The sequence below is a fragment of the Acanthisitta chloris genome, unplaced genomic scaffold (assembly GCF_000695815.1).
Source record: "Acanthisitta chloris isolate BGI_N310 unplaced genomic scaffold, ASM69581v1 scaffold36539, whole genome shotgun sequence".
Taxonomy (NCBI): Eukaryota; Metazoa; Chordata; class Aves; order Passeriformes; family Acanthisittidae; genus Acanthisitta; species Acanthisitta chloris.
The window spans coordinates 1-16655 of NW_008690360.1; the positions used below are offsets into that span (position 1 = coordinate 1).

Genomic DNA, 16655 nt, shown 5'->3' on the forward strand with positions numbered 1-16655 from the left:
GCAGATGCCACATCTCTGGACTGAGCCAGTCCTTCTGAGAGTCCCCAGCATGAGCCCTGCCCAGCACCGGAGGGAGCTGAGCTCCTTGGCACAGTGTGCTCTCTCCTACCTCCTCCCATCAGCTCCCAGGGACCCCTCGTGCTTCCCCCTGCTCTTTCAGCCCAGTGAGAGTGACAGCAGTGGCACACATAGTTGGGGACAGCCCTGCTGAGCAGTTTTGGACTCACAGGTGATGAAGATGATGGGCTTGAACAATGCGGTGCACTGGGTGGCTTGGTTCATCACCGGCTTCGTCCAGCTCTCCATCTCAGTCACAGCACTCACTGCCATCCTCAAGTATGGCAAGGTCCTGATGCACAGTGATGTCCTCATCATATGGCTCTTCCTCGCCATCTACGCTGTGGCCACCATCATGTTCTGGTGAGCTGCCCAGTCTGTGCCAGGCAGTAAGAAGGCACAGGCAGCACCACGGGTCCTTGTGCCACGGGGCAAGAGTGCTGGGAGCTGTGTGGGCAAGGGCCAGTGGAGGGGTGCGGGTCACCCCCACTGATTTGGGGACCAAATTTATCACCTTAACATGACCAAAAACAGATGTTGTGGGGAAAACCTTGGTAGGGAGGGATCTAAAGTGCCCTGGTGGGGTGGGATCAAGGTGACACTGTCCTCCCTACAGCTTCCTGGTGTCGGTGCTCTACTCCAAGGCCAAGCTCGCCTCTGCCTGTGGTGGCATCATTTACTTCCTCAGCTATGTGCCCTACATGTACGTGGCCATCCGGGAGGAGGTGGCACATGACAAGATCACAGCCTTTGAGAAGTGCATCGCGGTGAGTTGGCTGTGACTACTGGGGAGGCACTTGGCCCTGTTTGCTCCAGGCAGCTGTGTAGTACAAGGTCACCAAGCCCTGGGCAAGCCACTGCCTGTATGAAACAGCTCGCTTTGGGGCTTTGGAGGTATTTCCAGAAGGTTTGGTGTCTCTCAGGGCCAGGAGCTGGGGCTGGGTGGGGCAGCACTGGGTAGGAATTCACTCCAACCTGTTCCTTTGTAGCTGGTCTGTGGTTCCTGCCAATGGACCTGCCATTCCCTTCTCTCCATCTCTCCACAGTCCCTCATGTCCACCACAGCCTTTGGGCTGGGCTCCAAGTATTTTGCACTGTATGAGGTGGCTGGTGTGGGTATCCAGTGGCACACCTTCAGCCAGTCACCTGTGGAAGGAGATGACTTCAACCTCCTGCTGTCCATGATGATGCTGGTCATGGATGCCGTGGTGTACGGGGTGCTCACGTGGTACATCGAGGCTGTGCACCCGGGTATGTGCGGGCAGGAGGGCATGAGGGCACCTCAGACCTCACAGGAGCCTCCTTACTGGGGATGCTGCCAGTTCCCAGCAGTGCTCAGCCCTGACATGGTGGGGTTCAGCACTGTGCCTTCAAGGTCCCCTGCATGTCTCATTGGGGACCCCTGCCCACATGCCCTCACCCACTCACTGGTGACACCAGCAAGTTCATTGGAGATCTTCAGCTGTGTGTCTCAGTTCATGGGCCAGTCGTAGCAAAGCCAGGTGTCCACAGCTGGAGCACTGATCCCCTTTATACCCCCTTGGGGAGGCATCTCACCTGCTCCCTTTGCTTTCCAGTAAAGCCAAAACATGAGCCAACCCAATCCAACCCAAATCCCAAAGGCCTTTGCTTCCTGGCACAGCCCAGCAGTGCTGCCCTGAGCCTAGCTGGCCAGAGTGCTTACAGCCCCCACCCCACAGTGCTGACCCTGAGCTGGGGGAGCCCCCAAGTCCGTGCCTGTGCCAAGCTCTGCCCTGGCCCTGAGCCTCTGCATGGCCCTGGGTGTGGGGTTGGCCCTGACCCTGGGGCCGTGGTTGCAGGCATGTTCGGCCTGCCGCGGCCCTGGTACTTCCCTTTCCAGAAGTCCTACTGGCTGGGGGGCCTGGGAGTGGCCCGGGCCCTGGTCACGCACCACCCGCCTCAGCATCATGGAGGAGGATCAAGCCTGTGCCATGGAGAACCGGAGGCTGGGTGAGGACAGCTGGGGGTGGCAGTGGGTGGCACAGGGATAGCCCTGGCTCTGCTGCAGGGTCCTGCTGTGGCCATGGACCCCTGTGTATCTCCTGTGTTCCGGTCGGGGTGGGATCCTGGGCCAGGCACTGCTGCCTGCCTGAGAGCTGCCATAGCATGGAGTCGGGGAAGCTGGCGAGAAGCAGAGGGGAAGGGACCGCAAGCCAGCACAGCGACCGTGGGATGGAAGTGGGGAGGTTCATCCCTGGGAAGCTCCACTCTAAGCCGGGCTTCCCTGCCCTCCTCTGGCTCCTCACCACCCCACTGTCACAGCAGAGGAGACACGGGGCATCGAGGAGGAGCCGACACACCTCCCCTTGGTCGTCTGCATCGACAAGCTCACCAAGGTCTACAAGACAGACAAGAAGCTGGCGCTGAACAAGCTGAGTCTCAACCTCTATGAGAACCAGGTCGTGTCCTTCCTGGGTCACAACGGTGCAGGCAAGACCACCACCATGTGAGTGCCTGTCCTGGTGAGAAAGGGGCTGTGTCCCTCTGGCCAGCTGCAGGAGGTGGGGAAGGGGCTGTGGGATGTCCCTGCATGGCCCTGTGGTAGCTGGTGCCATGCCCAGAGGGCGGCAGTGTGGAAGTGAGGCTGGCACAAACACAGGACAGGGAGCAGGCTCATGACCCAGCAGTGACATTGCTCTGCCCAGGGCCCAGCAAATGCTCCTGGTGGTGGTGGTTGAGATTGGAACCAGACTGAGAAATAAAAGCTTCTTCACATTGTTGCCTTTCTCCATCCATCCTAGGTCCATCCTCACCGGCTTGTTCCCTCCAACCTCGGGCTCTGCTACCATCTATGGCCACGATATCCGGACGGAGATGGATGAGATCCGGAAGAACCTGGGCATGTGTCCCCAGCACAACGTGCTCTTTGATAGGCTGACAGTGGAGGAGCATCTCTGGTTCTACTCACAGCTCAAGAGCATGGCGGAGGAGGAGATCCGCAAGGAGATGGATAAGTAGGCACCCTTCAGCTCCTTTGACTCTATCTGTGCCTTTGGCATGAGTGAGTCTCCTTCCTGCTGGGAGTGCCGTGGGGAGTGATCTGGTGGCAGAGATGTCCCCTGGGCCAGCTCCACCAAGTGTTTTCCCACCCTTGGGGTGTCAGGCTGTGGAAGTGAGCAGAAGGTGCTCATAGTCTGGCTGCAGCTAGGCAATCCCAACAGCTGAGGGCTGCAAGTTCCATGTGGGGAAGAGGCGTCACATACTCCCCACAGGCACTGGGTGCCGGTATGGCCCCCCCAGCATCCCTGGTGCTTCTGCCCTGTCCCCAGGATGATTGAGGACCTGGAACTCTCCAACAAACGGCACTGCCAGGTGCAGACCCTCTCGGGCGGCATGAAGAGGAAGCTATCAGTGGCCATTGCCTTTGTGGGTGGGTCACGGGCTGTGATCTTGGACGAGCCCACAGCTGGCGTGGACCCGTATGCCCGCAGGGCCATCTGGGACCTCATCCTCAAGTACAAGCCAGGTGAGCACAGGTGGGCAGAGCCTGGCATGCTCCTTTGTCTGTGGTATCCCTGGTCTCTCTGCTGAGACTCTGTGCCACTGTCAGGGCGGACCATCTTGCTCTCCACACACCATATGGACGAGGCCGACCTGCTGGGGGACCGCATCGCTATCATCTCCCATGGCAAGCTCAAGTGCTGTGGCTCTCCACTGTTCCTCAAGAGCACCTATGGTGATGGCTACAAGCTGACGGTGGTGAAGAAGCAGTCAGACACCAGGAATGGCACAGGTCTGGGGGGCAGCGGGACCCTTTGTTTAGGAGAGTACATGGGACCAGTCCTTCAGCCCAGGAAAGGAGCAAGAGGTCAACACCCAAGTGCTCCCATTCTGAGTCTCCTTAGGCCATGTGGAGGGCAAAGGGGTGTAGAGGTGGCATTGCTCAGCCTTGATTTCTCCCTGCTGGGTCCTTGATCAGACCCTGTGTGGTGGCATTTGCCTCCAGGTCCTGGTTCTGTCCAACCTATGCGTTGCTCACTGAGATGTCCTGTGTGAACTACATTGCAGAGCACCATTCCTAGGCCAGGCAGGGTGATTGGGAAGCTTCCAACACCCCATGGTGGAGGCTGGAGGAGCCCCCATGACACTGGCAGGGGTAGGGGGAACATGGTGGGTCCTAGTAGGGAGGCTGTCTGCGAAGTGACGAACGGGTGCTGCCCCTCTTCCCCAGAGCTGGGCCAGCCACACAGCCCCCCAGCCCACTCCTCTGTCAGTCCCTGCTCCGAGCCTCGTGTCTCCCAGTTCATCAAGAAGTACGTGGCCTCCTGCCTCCTCATCTCAGACACCAACACGGAGCTCTCCTACATTCTGCCCAGTGAGGCTGTCAAGAAGGGCTGCTTTGAGAGGCTCTTCCAGGTACCTGCAGGGGCTGGCAGGGTGGGCAGGTGGGGGGTTGTGACACTGTGGGCATCTCCTGCCCTCCTCATGCAGTACTTTCCCCCCACAGCACTTGGAGCAGAGCTTGGAGGAGCTGGACCTCACCAGTTTTGGGCTGATGGATACCACGCTGGAGGAGGTCTTCCTGAAGGTGTCTGAGGAGGACCAGTCTCTGGAGAACAGCGATGTGGGTATGGGCACTTTTGGGGCACATGGTGTGGCTGGGGCTAGCGAGGGGCTGTGTGCTCTGCCTGGGTTTGATGGCTGCAGGAGTCTCCTGCCCAAGGGGAGGAGAGGTCTCTAGCAGAGCCCATCCCCCACTAAGGGCAGCCAGCCTCTGCAGTCCGGGTTTCCTCTCACCTGGAACACAGTGTCCAGCTCTGGGGTTCTCAGCACAAGAAGGACACTGACCTGTTGGAGTGGGTCCAGAGGAGGCCAGCAGGATTCTCTGATGGCTGGAGCACCTCTGCCATGGAACCAGGGTGGGAGAGCTGGGGGTCTTGGACTTCAACTTGGAGAAAAGAAGGCTCCAGAAAAGCAGTACCTGAAGGGAGCTTGGAAAAATGAGATACACTGACTTTTCTTGGGCAGGCAGTGATAGGACAGGGTGAACAGTTTCAAACTAAAAGAGGAGAGATTTAGATGAGATGTTAAGAGGAAATTCTTCCCTGTGAGGATGGTGAGGCACTGGCACAGGTTTCCCAGAGGAACTGTGGCTGCCCCATCACTGGAAGTGTTCAAGGCCAAGTTGGATAGGGCTTGGAGCAACCTGGTCAAATGGAAAGTGTCCCTGCCCAGGGCAGGGGGTGGAACGAGATGAGCTGTAAAGTCTCTTCCAACCCAAACCAGTCTGGTATTCTATGATACAATCCATCCCCACTCCATGCTATGCTGCAGTGAAGAGTGGCATGGCCAGTGGCAGCCCTCATTTTTCCTTCCAGACATGAAGGAGTCCAAGAAGGATGCCCTGCAGCCACCTGTGTCTGAGCTGGGTCCAAAGCCTGAGGCCAATGGGGAGACCCTGGCCGAAGCAGCCATGCCAGAGAAGCCCGAGGGGGAGCTCAGCAAAAAAAAACCCCTGGGCCCAAGGGGGAGCCCCTGCCAAAACCAGCCATGCCAGAGAAGCCCGAGGTGGAGCTCAGCAACCTGGTGACCTGCTCCAAGCTGGCGCAGTCGCAGGCATCCCTGCGCTCGGCCTCCTCGGTGGGCTCCGTGCGGGGCGACGAAGGTGGGGCTTATTCCGAATTCTTTGGGGATTACGCACCCCTGTTCGATAACCGGCAGGACCCCGATAACATCAGTCTGCAAGGTTGGTGCCACCGTAGCCCGGCCAGTGGCAGGGCTGGGGCAGGCACTCGGCTGGGACACGAAGGGTGCACCTGAGTGGGGCAGAGCCAGCCCTGCCCTGTGGGGTACACAGCTGTGCCCGGAATCAGGGGCCATGCCTGCTGGGAGGAGAGCTCGTGGAGATGGGACTGTTGGTGCTTCCACCAGCGCTACACCCACAGAGCCGCAGCCTGGGTGGGAGGGCTGGAAATGGGCACTTTGCACCAGTTTGCACCCCAAACTGGTAGGGTGTGGGTGGGGGGGTCCCATGCCAAGGTGTGGAGCCGGTGTTGGCTGTGCCTCCTGTAGGTCTCCACTGCCACCTTGCAGATGCCCCACTAACGTGCCCTCTCCCCACACTGGTGCCTGTCAGGTTTCTCCTCTGGGCCCCTTGGCATGGAGTCACCTTCCAGCCGGTGGCTTTGCCCCTGCTCTGGGTGTGGGGCTTTCCCTGCCCAGATGCTGGGATTGCTGGATATGGAGGGGGAAGACAGCCACCTCAAGGCTGCTGCTTTAGCCACAGCTCCTGTTCTGGGTTATCGCAGCAGCTCTTGTGATTAATTCAGAGACATGCCACCTGCCCCCGACCTGATCAGGACTGCCCTGAGTGCTGTGATTTGGGCTGTGGGAGGCAGAGCTGGGACAGTGCCATGGCAGGGTTTCCACTGCCTCGCTGGGACCCCTAGCCATGTTCCTTCCCCTGTTCCTGGCTGTGCTGACCCCTCACCAGCTGGGAAAGCTGGTGTGAAAATTGAGTGGTCCAGCAAAAAAGCACCAATTTAATATTTTTTTGAAATTATTGTCTAAATTTCCCATCTGGGGCTGAGAGGAACCTGCCAGCCAGCTGCCTTGCTTCATACCACACTGCTGCTGTGGCTCAGTGGTGGTCGGGCTTGGGTGCTGCCCTGTGCCATGGGGTGGCTGTGCCAGGCTGGTTGTGTGGCTCAGCTCCCTGGGGAACCAAGGAGCAGCTGTGCCAGGGAGCTGATGTCCCTCTCCCCTCCCAGAGCAAGAGGCAGAGGTGGAGGACCGTGACCTGGCGGGGCAGGGGAGCTTCAAGCTGGAGGGCTCATGGCTGAAGCTGCGCCAGTTCCATGGGCTGATCGTCAAACGCTTCCACTGCGCCAAGCGCAACACCAAGGCCCTCTTCTCACAGATCCTCCTGCCTGCCTTCTTCGTCTGCGTGGCCATGACTGTGGCACTCTCTGTGCCCGAAATAGGTGTGTGTGAGCCACGTACCCCGCTGCTCGCTGGGGGCTACTGGGGGCCTTTTCTGGCTGCCCCAGTGTGGACACACTGCAAGGACCAGGCATACTCTGCCTGTGTGTGGTAGTGCTGTGGGTACGAGCAGGTTTTCGTCCTTGTCCCCACAGGTGACTTGCCACCTCTCATCCTCTCGCCATCGCAGTACCACAACTACACCCAGCCCAAGGGCAATTTCATTCCTTATGCCAACGAGGAGCGGCGTGAGTACCGGTGAGAGCTGCTGCCAGTGATGACCAGCACCCCGTGCCCCAGCCCCATCCCTGTCTCTGTCCCTGGGACTGCCGTGGAGGCAGTGAGGAGGGCAGCCCACAGCAGGCCTGGGTGCCAGGGCTAGCTCAGTCTTGGAGCAAAGCCTGGCTGGTGCCACATCCCTTGGCAGAAAGCAGCCTCCGTCCTGGTCAGGGTGCCTCTGGGAGAGGTGCTAGCCCTAATACACTGTGATCAGCAGCTCGGTCATGCCAGGCACAGGCTGTTTGTGGCTGTGATAAGTGCCAAGGCCTCAGGGAGTTCCCAGCAGAAGATGGCCAAGGTGCCGAGACCTGTGTCTCCTGCTCCTTGCTCCTCCTCACTGGCTCCTTTCCCCTCAGCATCAGGCTGTCTCCTGATGCCAGCCCCCAGCAGCTGGTGAACACCTTCCACCTGCCCTCTGGCGTGGGGGCCACCTGCGTGCTCAAGACACCCTTCAACAACACGCTGGACCAGCCTATGCAGACCCTCAACCTCAACAGCAATGAGTCCAAGATGCTGGCAGCCAAGTACTTTGATGCCATGTGCATCGACTCCTTCACACAGGGCCTGCCACTCTCCAACTTTGTGCCACCGCCTCCGTCCCCAGCTCCCTCTGACTACCCCATCTCAGTGGATGAGGACCTGCTCCATGCCTGGAACTCCACGGCCTTCTCTGCTGTCAAAGGTATCACCTGTGCTGGGTGCTCAAGTGTCCAGGACTCCCTTCAGAAGCAGCTCCAAGGACCCCTGGTAGTGCCTGTCAGTCTGGCCTGGCCACTGCAGAGCCTCGTTGGGCTGAATGTGGGGGTCAGGGCTACTACTGGCCCCAGAGCACTGTCCCCATTTAGCTCTGGCCATGCCAGTAGAGCCACCCTGGGATAGTGATACTTGAGCCCTGTGGCCTTGCATCACCCTCCCTGGAGGCAGTTCCCAGCCATTGCCTTCTCCAGCCACACTTTGTGGTCCCTCTCTGAACTTTTCTTTTCCCCCAGAGTTTTTCCCCATGTCCATCTCTTGGTCCCTCTTGGTCACCAGGACCCTGCCTGGCCGGCCCCTGGCTGTCACTCTGTCCCTGGCAGCCAGGGCAGGCAGGAGCTTGGCTGTGAGCTGCCCTCTCTGCAACTCAGGGACTGTGACCTCAGCCCCCGCCCTGCCCCGCATCATCCACGAGCCCATCAAGTGCACATGCTCCATGCAGGGGACTGGCTTCTCCTGCCCCAACGGTGTGGGGGGCCACCCCCCGCAGATGAAGGTGGTGACAGGGGACATCCTGGCAGACATCACAGGGCGCAACGTCTCCGAGTATCTGCTCTACACCTCAGACCGCTTCCGGCTGCACAGGCAAGAGGAGAGGTTGGGGTGGGTCTGCCCTTTGCCGTGGTACAGCGGTGAGGGCTGGGGACTTGGGGGCACTTGTCCTGGTGCACTGGCTGGAGCCCAGAATGTGCTGGAGCATGGCTTCACTCCTGGAGGTGGGGGACTTCCTCAGCAGTTCTCTGTCCCACAGGTATGGGGCACTCACCTTCGGCAATGTCCAGAAGTCCATCCCGGCCTCCTTCGGGGCCAGGGCTCCTGCCACCGTGCGCAAGATCGCTGTGCGGAGAACAGCCCAGGTGGGACAGCACTGCACTCTGGGGCAGGCTGAGATGGGTGGGAAGGAGAGGGGGGCAGGCAGGAACCCCTGGCCCACTGCTCTGCACCAGTGCTCTCCAAGGGCTCTTGTGGGCCTCTGGCCCCATGATGGGTGGTCAGTGGGTCTGGCCCAGCATGGACAGCAGTGACCTGCTCTCATGGTGCTGAGCACAGGACATTAACCCTGTGGCTGGCTGTCCATCCCATCCCATCCCTTCCAGTACATCTGTGGGCCCAGTTCTCTTGCAACTTCCCATAACTCTTCTCTCTTCCTCCAGGTCTTCTACAACAACAAGGGCTACCACAGCATGCCCACCTACCTCAATGCCCTCAATAACGCCATCCTGAGAGCTAACCTGCCTAAGAGCAAGGGCAACCCTGCTGCCTACGGTGAGGTCCTGGATATGTTTGAGGGCAGGAGCACATCAGGAACAGCATTAGGGAATGGTACTACCAGGCTCCAAAGTGTAGTGTCCCACCTTGAGCTAGTGCCCAGCTGGGACAGGGATCCTGCACCTTGGCTCTGAGATGTGAGAACTGGACACAGGTCTCTGAGGCCTGGGCTGGGGCAGAACATCCCAAAGTGCTGCCTGGAGGTGCCTGGGATTGTGACATGTCTGAGAGTGCTGTCCGGTGAGGGAGGGCTCAGTCTCAAGGTGCTGGGTTGCTTCAGAGACACCAGCTCCTGCTGAGCTGCAGGTTGGAAACCTGTCCTGCTCAGAGCCAGGGCCAGGCAGACTGGGCACAAGGTTCTGTGTCCCAAGCCAGATTTTATGCTTCCATGTCTCTTCTTTGTCCTTCTTGCAGGCATCACAGTCACCAATCACCCCATGAACAAGACGAGCGCCAGCCTGTCCCTGGATTACCTGTAGGTCCAAGGAATGACTCTGTGGGAGGGTGGCTCTCCCATGGGAGTGGGGTACTTCTCAGTGATGGTTGCAAGGGAATGCTGAGGCTTCTGCCCTGCTGGCTGCATGGGGGGGGACAGGGTGCCTGTACCATGCCCTACCCTGTGCACAGACTACCTCACACCAGGATGGGTGGCCCTTCCCCAGCCAACTGAGGTTGATGGGGTCTCTGCTCTCCTTGCTCCCCATCTAGCCTGCAAGGCACAGATGTGGTGATTGCCATCTTCATCATTGTGGCCATGTCCTTCGTCCCAGCCAGCTTTGTGGTGTTCCTGGTGGCTGAAAAGGCCACCAAGGCCAAACACCTGCAGTTCGTGAGCGGCTGTGACCCTGTCATCTACTGGTTGGCAAACTATGTGTGGGACATGGTGAGCAGAGCATGTGGCCCCACCAGCCAAACCCCCAGGGCTGTGCCAAGGAGTGGGCAGTTACAGAAGTTTGTCTTCTCCAGCTGAACTACCTGGTGCCAGCCACGTGCTGCATCATCATCCTGTTTGTGTTCGACCTCCCAGCGTACACCTCTCCAACCAACTTCCCCGCAGTCCTCTCCCTCTTCCTGCTCTATGGGTACGTTGCTCAGAGGGGTGGTCAGGAGGCACTGGGGATCCCTCCAGAGTCTTATGGGGTGACAATCTTAAACTAAAATAGGAGAAGTTTAGACCAGATATAAAGAAATTTTTCACAGTGTGGATGGTGAGGCACTGGCATGAGATGCCCAGAGAAGCTGTGGCTGCCTCATCCCTGGTAGTGTTCAGGGCCAGGTTGGATGGGACATTCATGGCAGAGGGGCTGGATTAGATGCCCTTGAAAGGTCCCTTCCCATCCAAACCATTCTGTCATTCTATGATTCTGTGCCCCATCCATGCTGTGGCTGTGCAGGCAAGACCTGCCCTTGGGGCAGGTATTCTGCAGCACACGTAGCTGTTTGGGGTGGGGTGGCTGTGAGGGCTGTAAGAGGCCAGAAAGGGCAGGACTGGGAGATGGGTGATCTCAAGGCTGGGGGTCTCTTTCCTGCCACAATGATGTGTGCTCCTCCCCAGCTGGTCCATCACCCCCATCATGTACCCAGCCTCCTTCTGGTTTGAGGTGCCCAGCTCTGCCTACGTCTTCCTCATCGTCATCAACCTCTTCATCGGCATCACAGCCACTGTTGCCACATTCCTGTTACAGCTCTTTGAGCACGACAAGGTATGGAATTTGTGGCTCTGATGAGGGCCACTGGGAAGGGAGACACTGCCATCAGATCATGGGATGGCTCAGGCAGGGAGGGACCTGGGAGGTCTCTGCTCCCAGCCAGGTCAGACATGAGACCTGACTAGGCTGGATCTTTGAGATCCTGATCTCACACATGCAGGGTTATTTGACCATCATGTCCTCTCTACTCGTCCCCACAGGACCTGAAGGTGGTGAACAGCTACCTGAAGAGCTGCTTCCTTGTGTTTCCTAACTACAACCTGGGCCACGGCCTGATGGAGATGGCCTACAACGAGTACATCAACGAATACTACGCCAAGATCGGTACAGCTTCTTGCTACCTCCCTCCCTTGCTTCAGGGCATGTGGGGCTGTGGGGGACCATGGTGCTGGCACATTCCCTCTTGTGGGGTGTCCCAAGGCCCAGAGCAACCTGGAACAAAAGCCAGGAAGGTAGACTAGACAGGGCATAGGAATAGACGTGGTTGAGGGTGGAGCTGTGGTGGGCCATCGTGGGGCCATGCTGTGACAGGAAGGATGGGGGCTGCAGGGACTCTCTCCTCCCAGCTGGGGTCTCTTGGGGGCTGCATTGCCCAACCAAAAAGCCTTTTGCCACACAGCTTCAGCGTGACCTTAGAAGCTCGCCCTGCACTCTGCTTCTCAAGCAGCTTCTGTACATAACCCCAGTGCTGCTGGCATCGTGAGGGACAGTTCTGGGTTGGGATCTGACAAATCCATCTGATACCACTCTCAGTTGGGTTGGTTCATCCTACTGAGGTTGAAAAGTTGTCGGATGATTTCCACCGCACCTGCAGTATTAGTGGGAAGTGTGTTGTGACCAGCCCAGGCACCTGTGGCAGGGGGACATGGGAACAGTGTCGTCACAGGGCAGCTCAGGAGGTACAACCAGGCTCTCCCCACAGGAAGGTGTCCCTAGCCAGTCTCTCCTCTTCCTCCCACTCAGGGCAGGTCGATAAAATGAAATCACCCTTCGAATGGGACATCGTGACACGAGGGCTTGTTGCCATGACAATTGAAGGCTTTGTTGGCTTCTTCATCACCATCATGTGCCAGTACAACTTCTTCCGGAAGCCCCAGTGAGTGTGGTGGGGGGTAGGCATGGAGGTGGTAAAGCTTTGCCATTGGGACCCCTGAGTTCCAGGCTGCCCCTCTGGGTGGAGGGGTGAGTGGGAGCTGCCTGGCCCAGGCAGGGATGCAGCTCCTGATCCCACATGCCCCCCTGCCCCTGGTCCTTCCCGCAGGCGCCTGCCTGTCTCCACCAAACCCATTGAGGATGACATTGACGTGGCCAACGAGCGGCACCGGGTTCTGCGTGGTGATGCCGACAACGACATGCTGAAGATTGAGAACCTCACCAAGGTGGGAGCTGCAAGCATATTAGATGCTAGGAAAAATGTTTTGTCTGTTAGGGTGGTCAGGCACTGGAATAGATTGCCCAGGGAGGTGGTGGAGTCACCATCCCTGGAGGTGTTTAAAGGTGACTGGATCTGGCACTGGAGGGTATAGTTTAGGGGTTACAGCAGAGTGGCAGGTAAATGGTTGGACTTGATGATCTTAGGGGTCTCCTCCAACCTTGATGATTGTGGTTCTATTCTACAACCTGGGACCAGCTCATCCCAGGGACATGGGCAGGCCTGGGGGTCCAGGTGGCTCCTGGTGGGTTGAGCCCCCATCCCCTGCCCCATCAGGTGTACAAGTCTCGCAAGATCGGGCGCATCCTCGCCGTGGACCGGCTGTGCGTGGGTGTGCGGCCCGGGGAGTGCTTCGGGCTGCTGGGTGTCAACGGCGCGGGCAAGACCACCACCTTCAAGATGCTGACGGGGGATGAGAGCACCACGGGCGGAGAGGCCTTTGTTAATGGGCACAGGTTAATGGGGGGCATGGGCTGAGTGAGGCTGGGTGCTGCCCACTGTCCTGGGGATGGGATGCTTGGGGGGCTCCCAGGGCAAAACTGCATGAGTGAGCCTGTGTGTCCCCATGGGACTCTGCAGCCCTGTGTCTTCCTGGGTGACCTGGTGGGTAGGCAAGTGACTGTGGCCCTGGGCTGAGGCTGCCTGGTGGGGTTACCTTGGGGCAGATGCTCCAGTGTAAAGGTGTGTGAAAGGGGGTTTAGCAGCAGGGTCCTCATGAAAAGCAATTCCTTCTCCCCACGGCCTCTCCCTCTTCTCTTGCAGCATCCTGAAGGAGCTCCTGCAGGTCCAGCAGAGCTTGGGCTACTGCCCCCAGTTTGACGCACTCTTCGATGAGCTGACGGCCCAGGAGCACCTGGAGCTCTACACCCGCCTGCGTGGCATCCCCTGGAAGGACGAGGAGCGGGTAGGGCTCTGTGTGGGCAGTTGGCATCACCCAAGGACTGGCGCTGTGCCATGGGGATGGCATCTCACTGGGCAGCAAAGGGATCCTGAGCCAATGCTGCTGCTCTTGTGGTAGTGCCACCCCAGTGGTGTGTCCACATGGGCTGCCAGGGCTGGGCATATGCACTCACAGGTCCTCACTGGCACTCATGGCTGTGCCAGGGGCTGTCGTGGGGCTCCCCTGACTGGCACATGGCTTGTGGTCCCCCTAGCAGCTGACCTATGCCATGGAGCCCTATCCCTGCTAGCTCTGTTAGCCCCATGGCCTTGGCAGGGTGACGGCAACCCCCCACACCTTGCAGGTGGTCAAGTGGGCACTGAAGAAGCTGGAGCTGACCAAGTATGCAGACAAGCCTGCCAGCACCTACAGTGGGGGCAACAAAAGGAAGCTGTCCACAGCCATCGCACTCATTGGATACCCAGCCTTCATCTTCCTGGTGCGCCCTGGGACCAGCATCCTGCCCACCTGCCTCCCTGGGATGGAGGAATGACCCTGGGTGGGAGCTGTCCACTCCCAGCTCCACCTCACATGTCCTGGAGCATGGGATGGTGGCCTGAGCAGGGCTCAGGACAGGAAGGGGGTGGCAGGGTCACTCCCAGGAATTGGCATTTCTGAAGGTGCTGTCTGTCTCCCAGGATGAGCCAACCACAGGGATGGATCCCAAGGCACGGCGTTTCCTCTGGAACCTCATCCTGGATGTCATCAAAACGGGTCGCTCCGTGGTGCTCACATCTCACAGGTCCAGGGGGGTTCTGGTTGAACCCACAATGCCTCCAGGCATCTGGGGTGTTGGATGGGAAGGAGAACGCTCCCCAGTCCCTAAGGAATGGCATTTTATAGGGGCATGGGTAGCAGGGGGAGCCTGGGACAGCCTCTGTTGCCTTCTGTCATCCATGGTGGTGGGGCCACAGCACCTAAGTGATGGCCTGGGGAGCCCAGCTCCTCGCCTGCCCCTGCTGTAGCTTGCCACTGTGCCAGTTCCACTGAACCGTGTCCTGTCCCCCCAGCATGGAGGAGTGTGAGGCGCTTTGCACCCGCCTGGCCATCATGGTGAATGGGCGGCTCAAGTGTCTTGGCAGCATCCAGCACCTGAAGAACAGGTAAGAGCCCAGTGGGGGCCCAGTACCCCTGTGTGGTGACCCAGCACCCAGTGTGTGCTGAGAGGCAGGAGGGGGTTGGACCCTCATGGTTGGGTGACAGTGTGGCACTTGTGGTGAGATGTCAGTTTGCTGGTTTGGAGTTGGGCAGGGAACAGGCTAACTGGAGTGCCCTGGCACTGTCCTGGTGTCCAGCAGCAGTTGCCTGAGAGCATTGTCCCCTTCCGTGGGGTCAGTCCTGCCATGTGGGGGTGCAAGTGGAGGGACAGGCCCTTATGGTGTCCCTTGTCCCTGTGCAGGTTCGGTGATGGCTACATGATCACAGTGCGCACCAAGTCCAGCCTCAATGTCAAGGAGGTGGTGAGGTTCTTCAACCGCAACTTCCCTGAGGCCATTCTCAAGGTGAGCTGCCTGTGGTGACCATGCTGTCTCCTGCCAGCCCCCACCTTGAGGCACAAGCAGCCTTCATCCTCTGGGGTGATGGGAGGGGGTGTGGTAGTGAGTGTCCCTTCCATGTCCCCCTCCAGGAGCGGCACCACACCAAGGCCCAGTACCAGCTGAAGTCGGACCAGATCTCGTTGGCACAGGTCTTCAGCAAGATGGAGCAGGTGGTGGATGTGCTGGGCATTGAAGACTACTCTGTCAGCCAGACCACACTGGACAACGTAAGGCTGGGGACAGCACGGGCAGCTGAATGCTTGCCACCAGGGAGGGTGGCTGTGACAAAGTGCCAGGCAGGAGCTGCCTTTGGGGCAGGAGGTGCAGCTGGACTGGGGATACAGTGGCAGCCCCTGGACAGTGGGATGAGCTGGGGCCTGACCGGACAGTACGGATGGTAGGTGAGGGGCATCTGGTGGTGGAGGAGCCCTCTCAGTCTCCTGCCCCTTCCTCCCCAGGTGTTCGTGAATTTTGCCAAGAAGCAAAGTGACAACCTGGAGCAGCAGGAGACCAGCCCCAGCTGTGCCCTGCAGTCACCCCTGGAGCGTGTGCTGAGCCTGCTGCGGCCCCGCGCTGCCCCCACTGAGCTGCGGGCCCTCGTGGTGGAGGAGCAGGAAGACCTGGAGACTGATGATGAAGGCCTCATCAGCTTCGAGGAGGAGAGGGTGAGAGGTTATCCCCAGATCTGAATGGGTCCCAGCTGTGTCCCTTCCACAGGGTCCTGGGACTTGGTTATGCAGCACCAGGAGACAGACATAGTGAAGCCAGGGCTGGGCTGGGGGGGGCTCTCTGGGAGGGGTGACTGCTCTGCCACCCAGGCCAGCCCCTGGCCCCAGACACCCTGGATGTGCTGGCAGTGCAGGCAGCCCCTGAGCCCTGCCTGTCTCCCTGCCCAGGCTCAGCTCTCCTTCAACACGGATACGCTGTGCTGAGACCCCAGGAGCAGCCTGTGAAGCCACCAAACCCTTTTGGCCTCTCCCCTCCCTTTGCCCCATGGAGTGGAGCTGCTGTGGCCAGAGATGTGTGCCAGGGATGGCACAGTGGGTATGGCAACGCCTGGACGGATCTCGTGAGCCACCATTGGGTGGCCTTTGTCCCCTTCAGCTCCAGAGCAGTGTCACTGCATGGTGCCAGGGGCCACTGTCCTGGGCTGGTCCAGCTGGCACGTACCACCGATGGAGACTGTGAAGGAAAAGGACATGGCTTGGTGCCGGTGCTGCCTTGGGCAGAGACACAGAGGCCTGTGAGTGGTGCCTTGGCTGGACATCCATGTTGTACCCACCCCAGGGACCCTTGGCTGCGGGGACCCCCCAGGCCTGGCCTGGCGGAGCTGGAAGAGGGACAGCTGCTTCTGCCCTGTCTCCATCACCCCTAGCTGGCACTGCCCTGGGCATCCCCAGGGGCAGGAGCTCTGGTGCTTCACCCATGATTGATTTCTGTCACCAGTGGGATGTCACTGGGATCACAACCCTGGTGGTACATACTGCCCACTCTGGGGTCTGTCCACCCCAGCCCATCCTTGAGCACTGGCTCTGTGCCCGGGCAGCAGTGCCCCTGCAGAGGCACGTGGAGGGGCAGAGGGGTATTTCACAGGGTATTTCACATGCTGGCACCAGCTGTTTCTCCCCTCTGCCCCCAGCCATGTCCCTCACCCTGACTCCTACCTGTCCTCACCACCCACTTCCCCCATCACAGGGCATTGCTGTGGCTCTGCCACCTTTCCACTGTGTCCCCCT

General features: G+C 59.2%; 1 protein-coding gene across 1 annotated transcript; it reads left to right on the top strand.

The window, feature by feature from the left end:
* Positions 1-232: 232 nt before the first annotated feature.
* LOC103808974 (ATP-binding cassette sub-family A member 2-like) lies at positions 233-15851 on the top strand. The gene is given in 35 exon segments (XM_009081784.1): positions 233-420; positions 674-824; positions 1104-1308; positions 1878-1935; positions 1937-2028; positions 2344-2524; positions 2820-3032; positions 3348-3544; positions 3629-3811; positions 4250-4434; positions 4526-4646; positions 5397-5447; positions 5576-5764; positions 6795-7001; positions 7155-7257; positions 7635-7969; positions 8403-8616; positions 8783-8888; positions 9186-9297; positions 9715-9775; positions 10009-10183; positions 10267-10382; positions 10856-11003; positions 11210-11333; positions 11973-12105; positions 12271-12388; positions 12718-12896; positions 13204-13345; positions 13686-13820; positions 14020-14123; positions 14392-14484; positions 14781-14883; positions 15009-15146; positions 15378-15584; positions 15816-15851. Coding segments are annotated over 35 exon segments (5103 nt in total).
* The last annotated feature ends 804 nt before the right edge of the window (positions 15852-16655 follow it).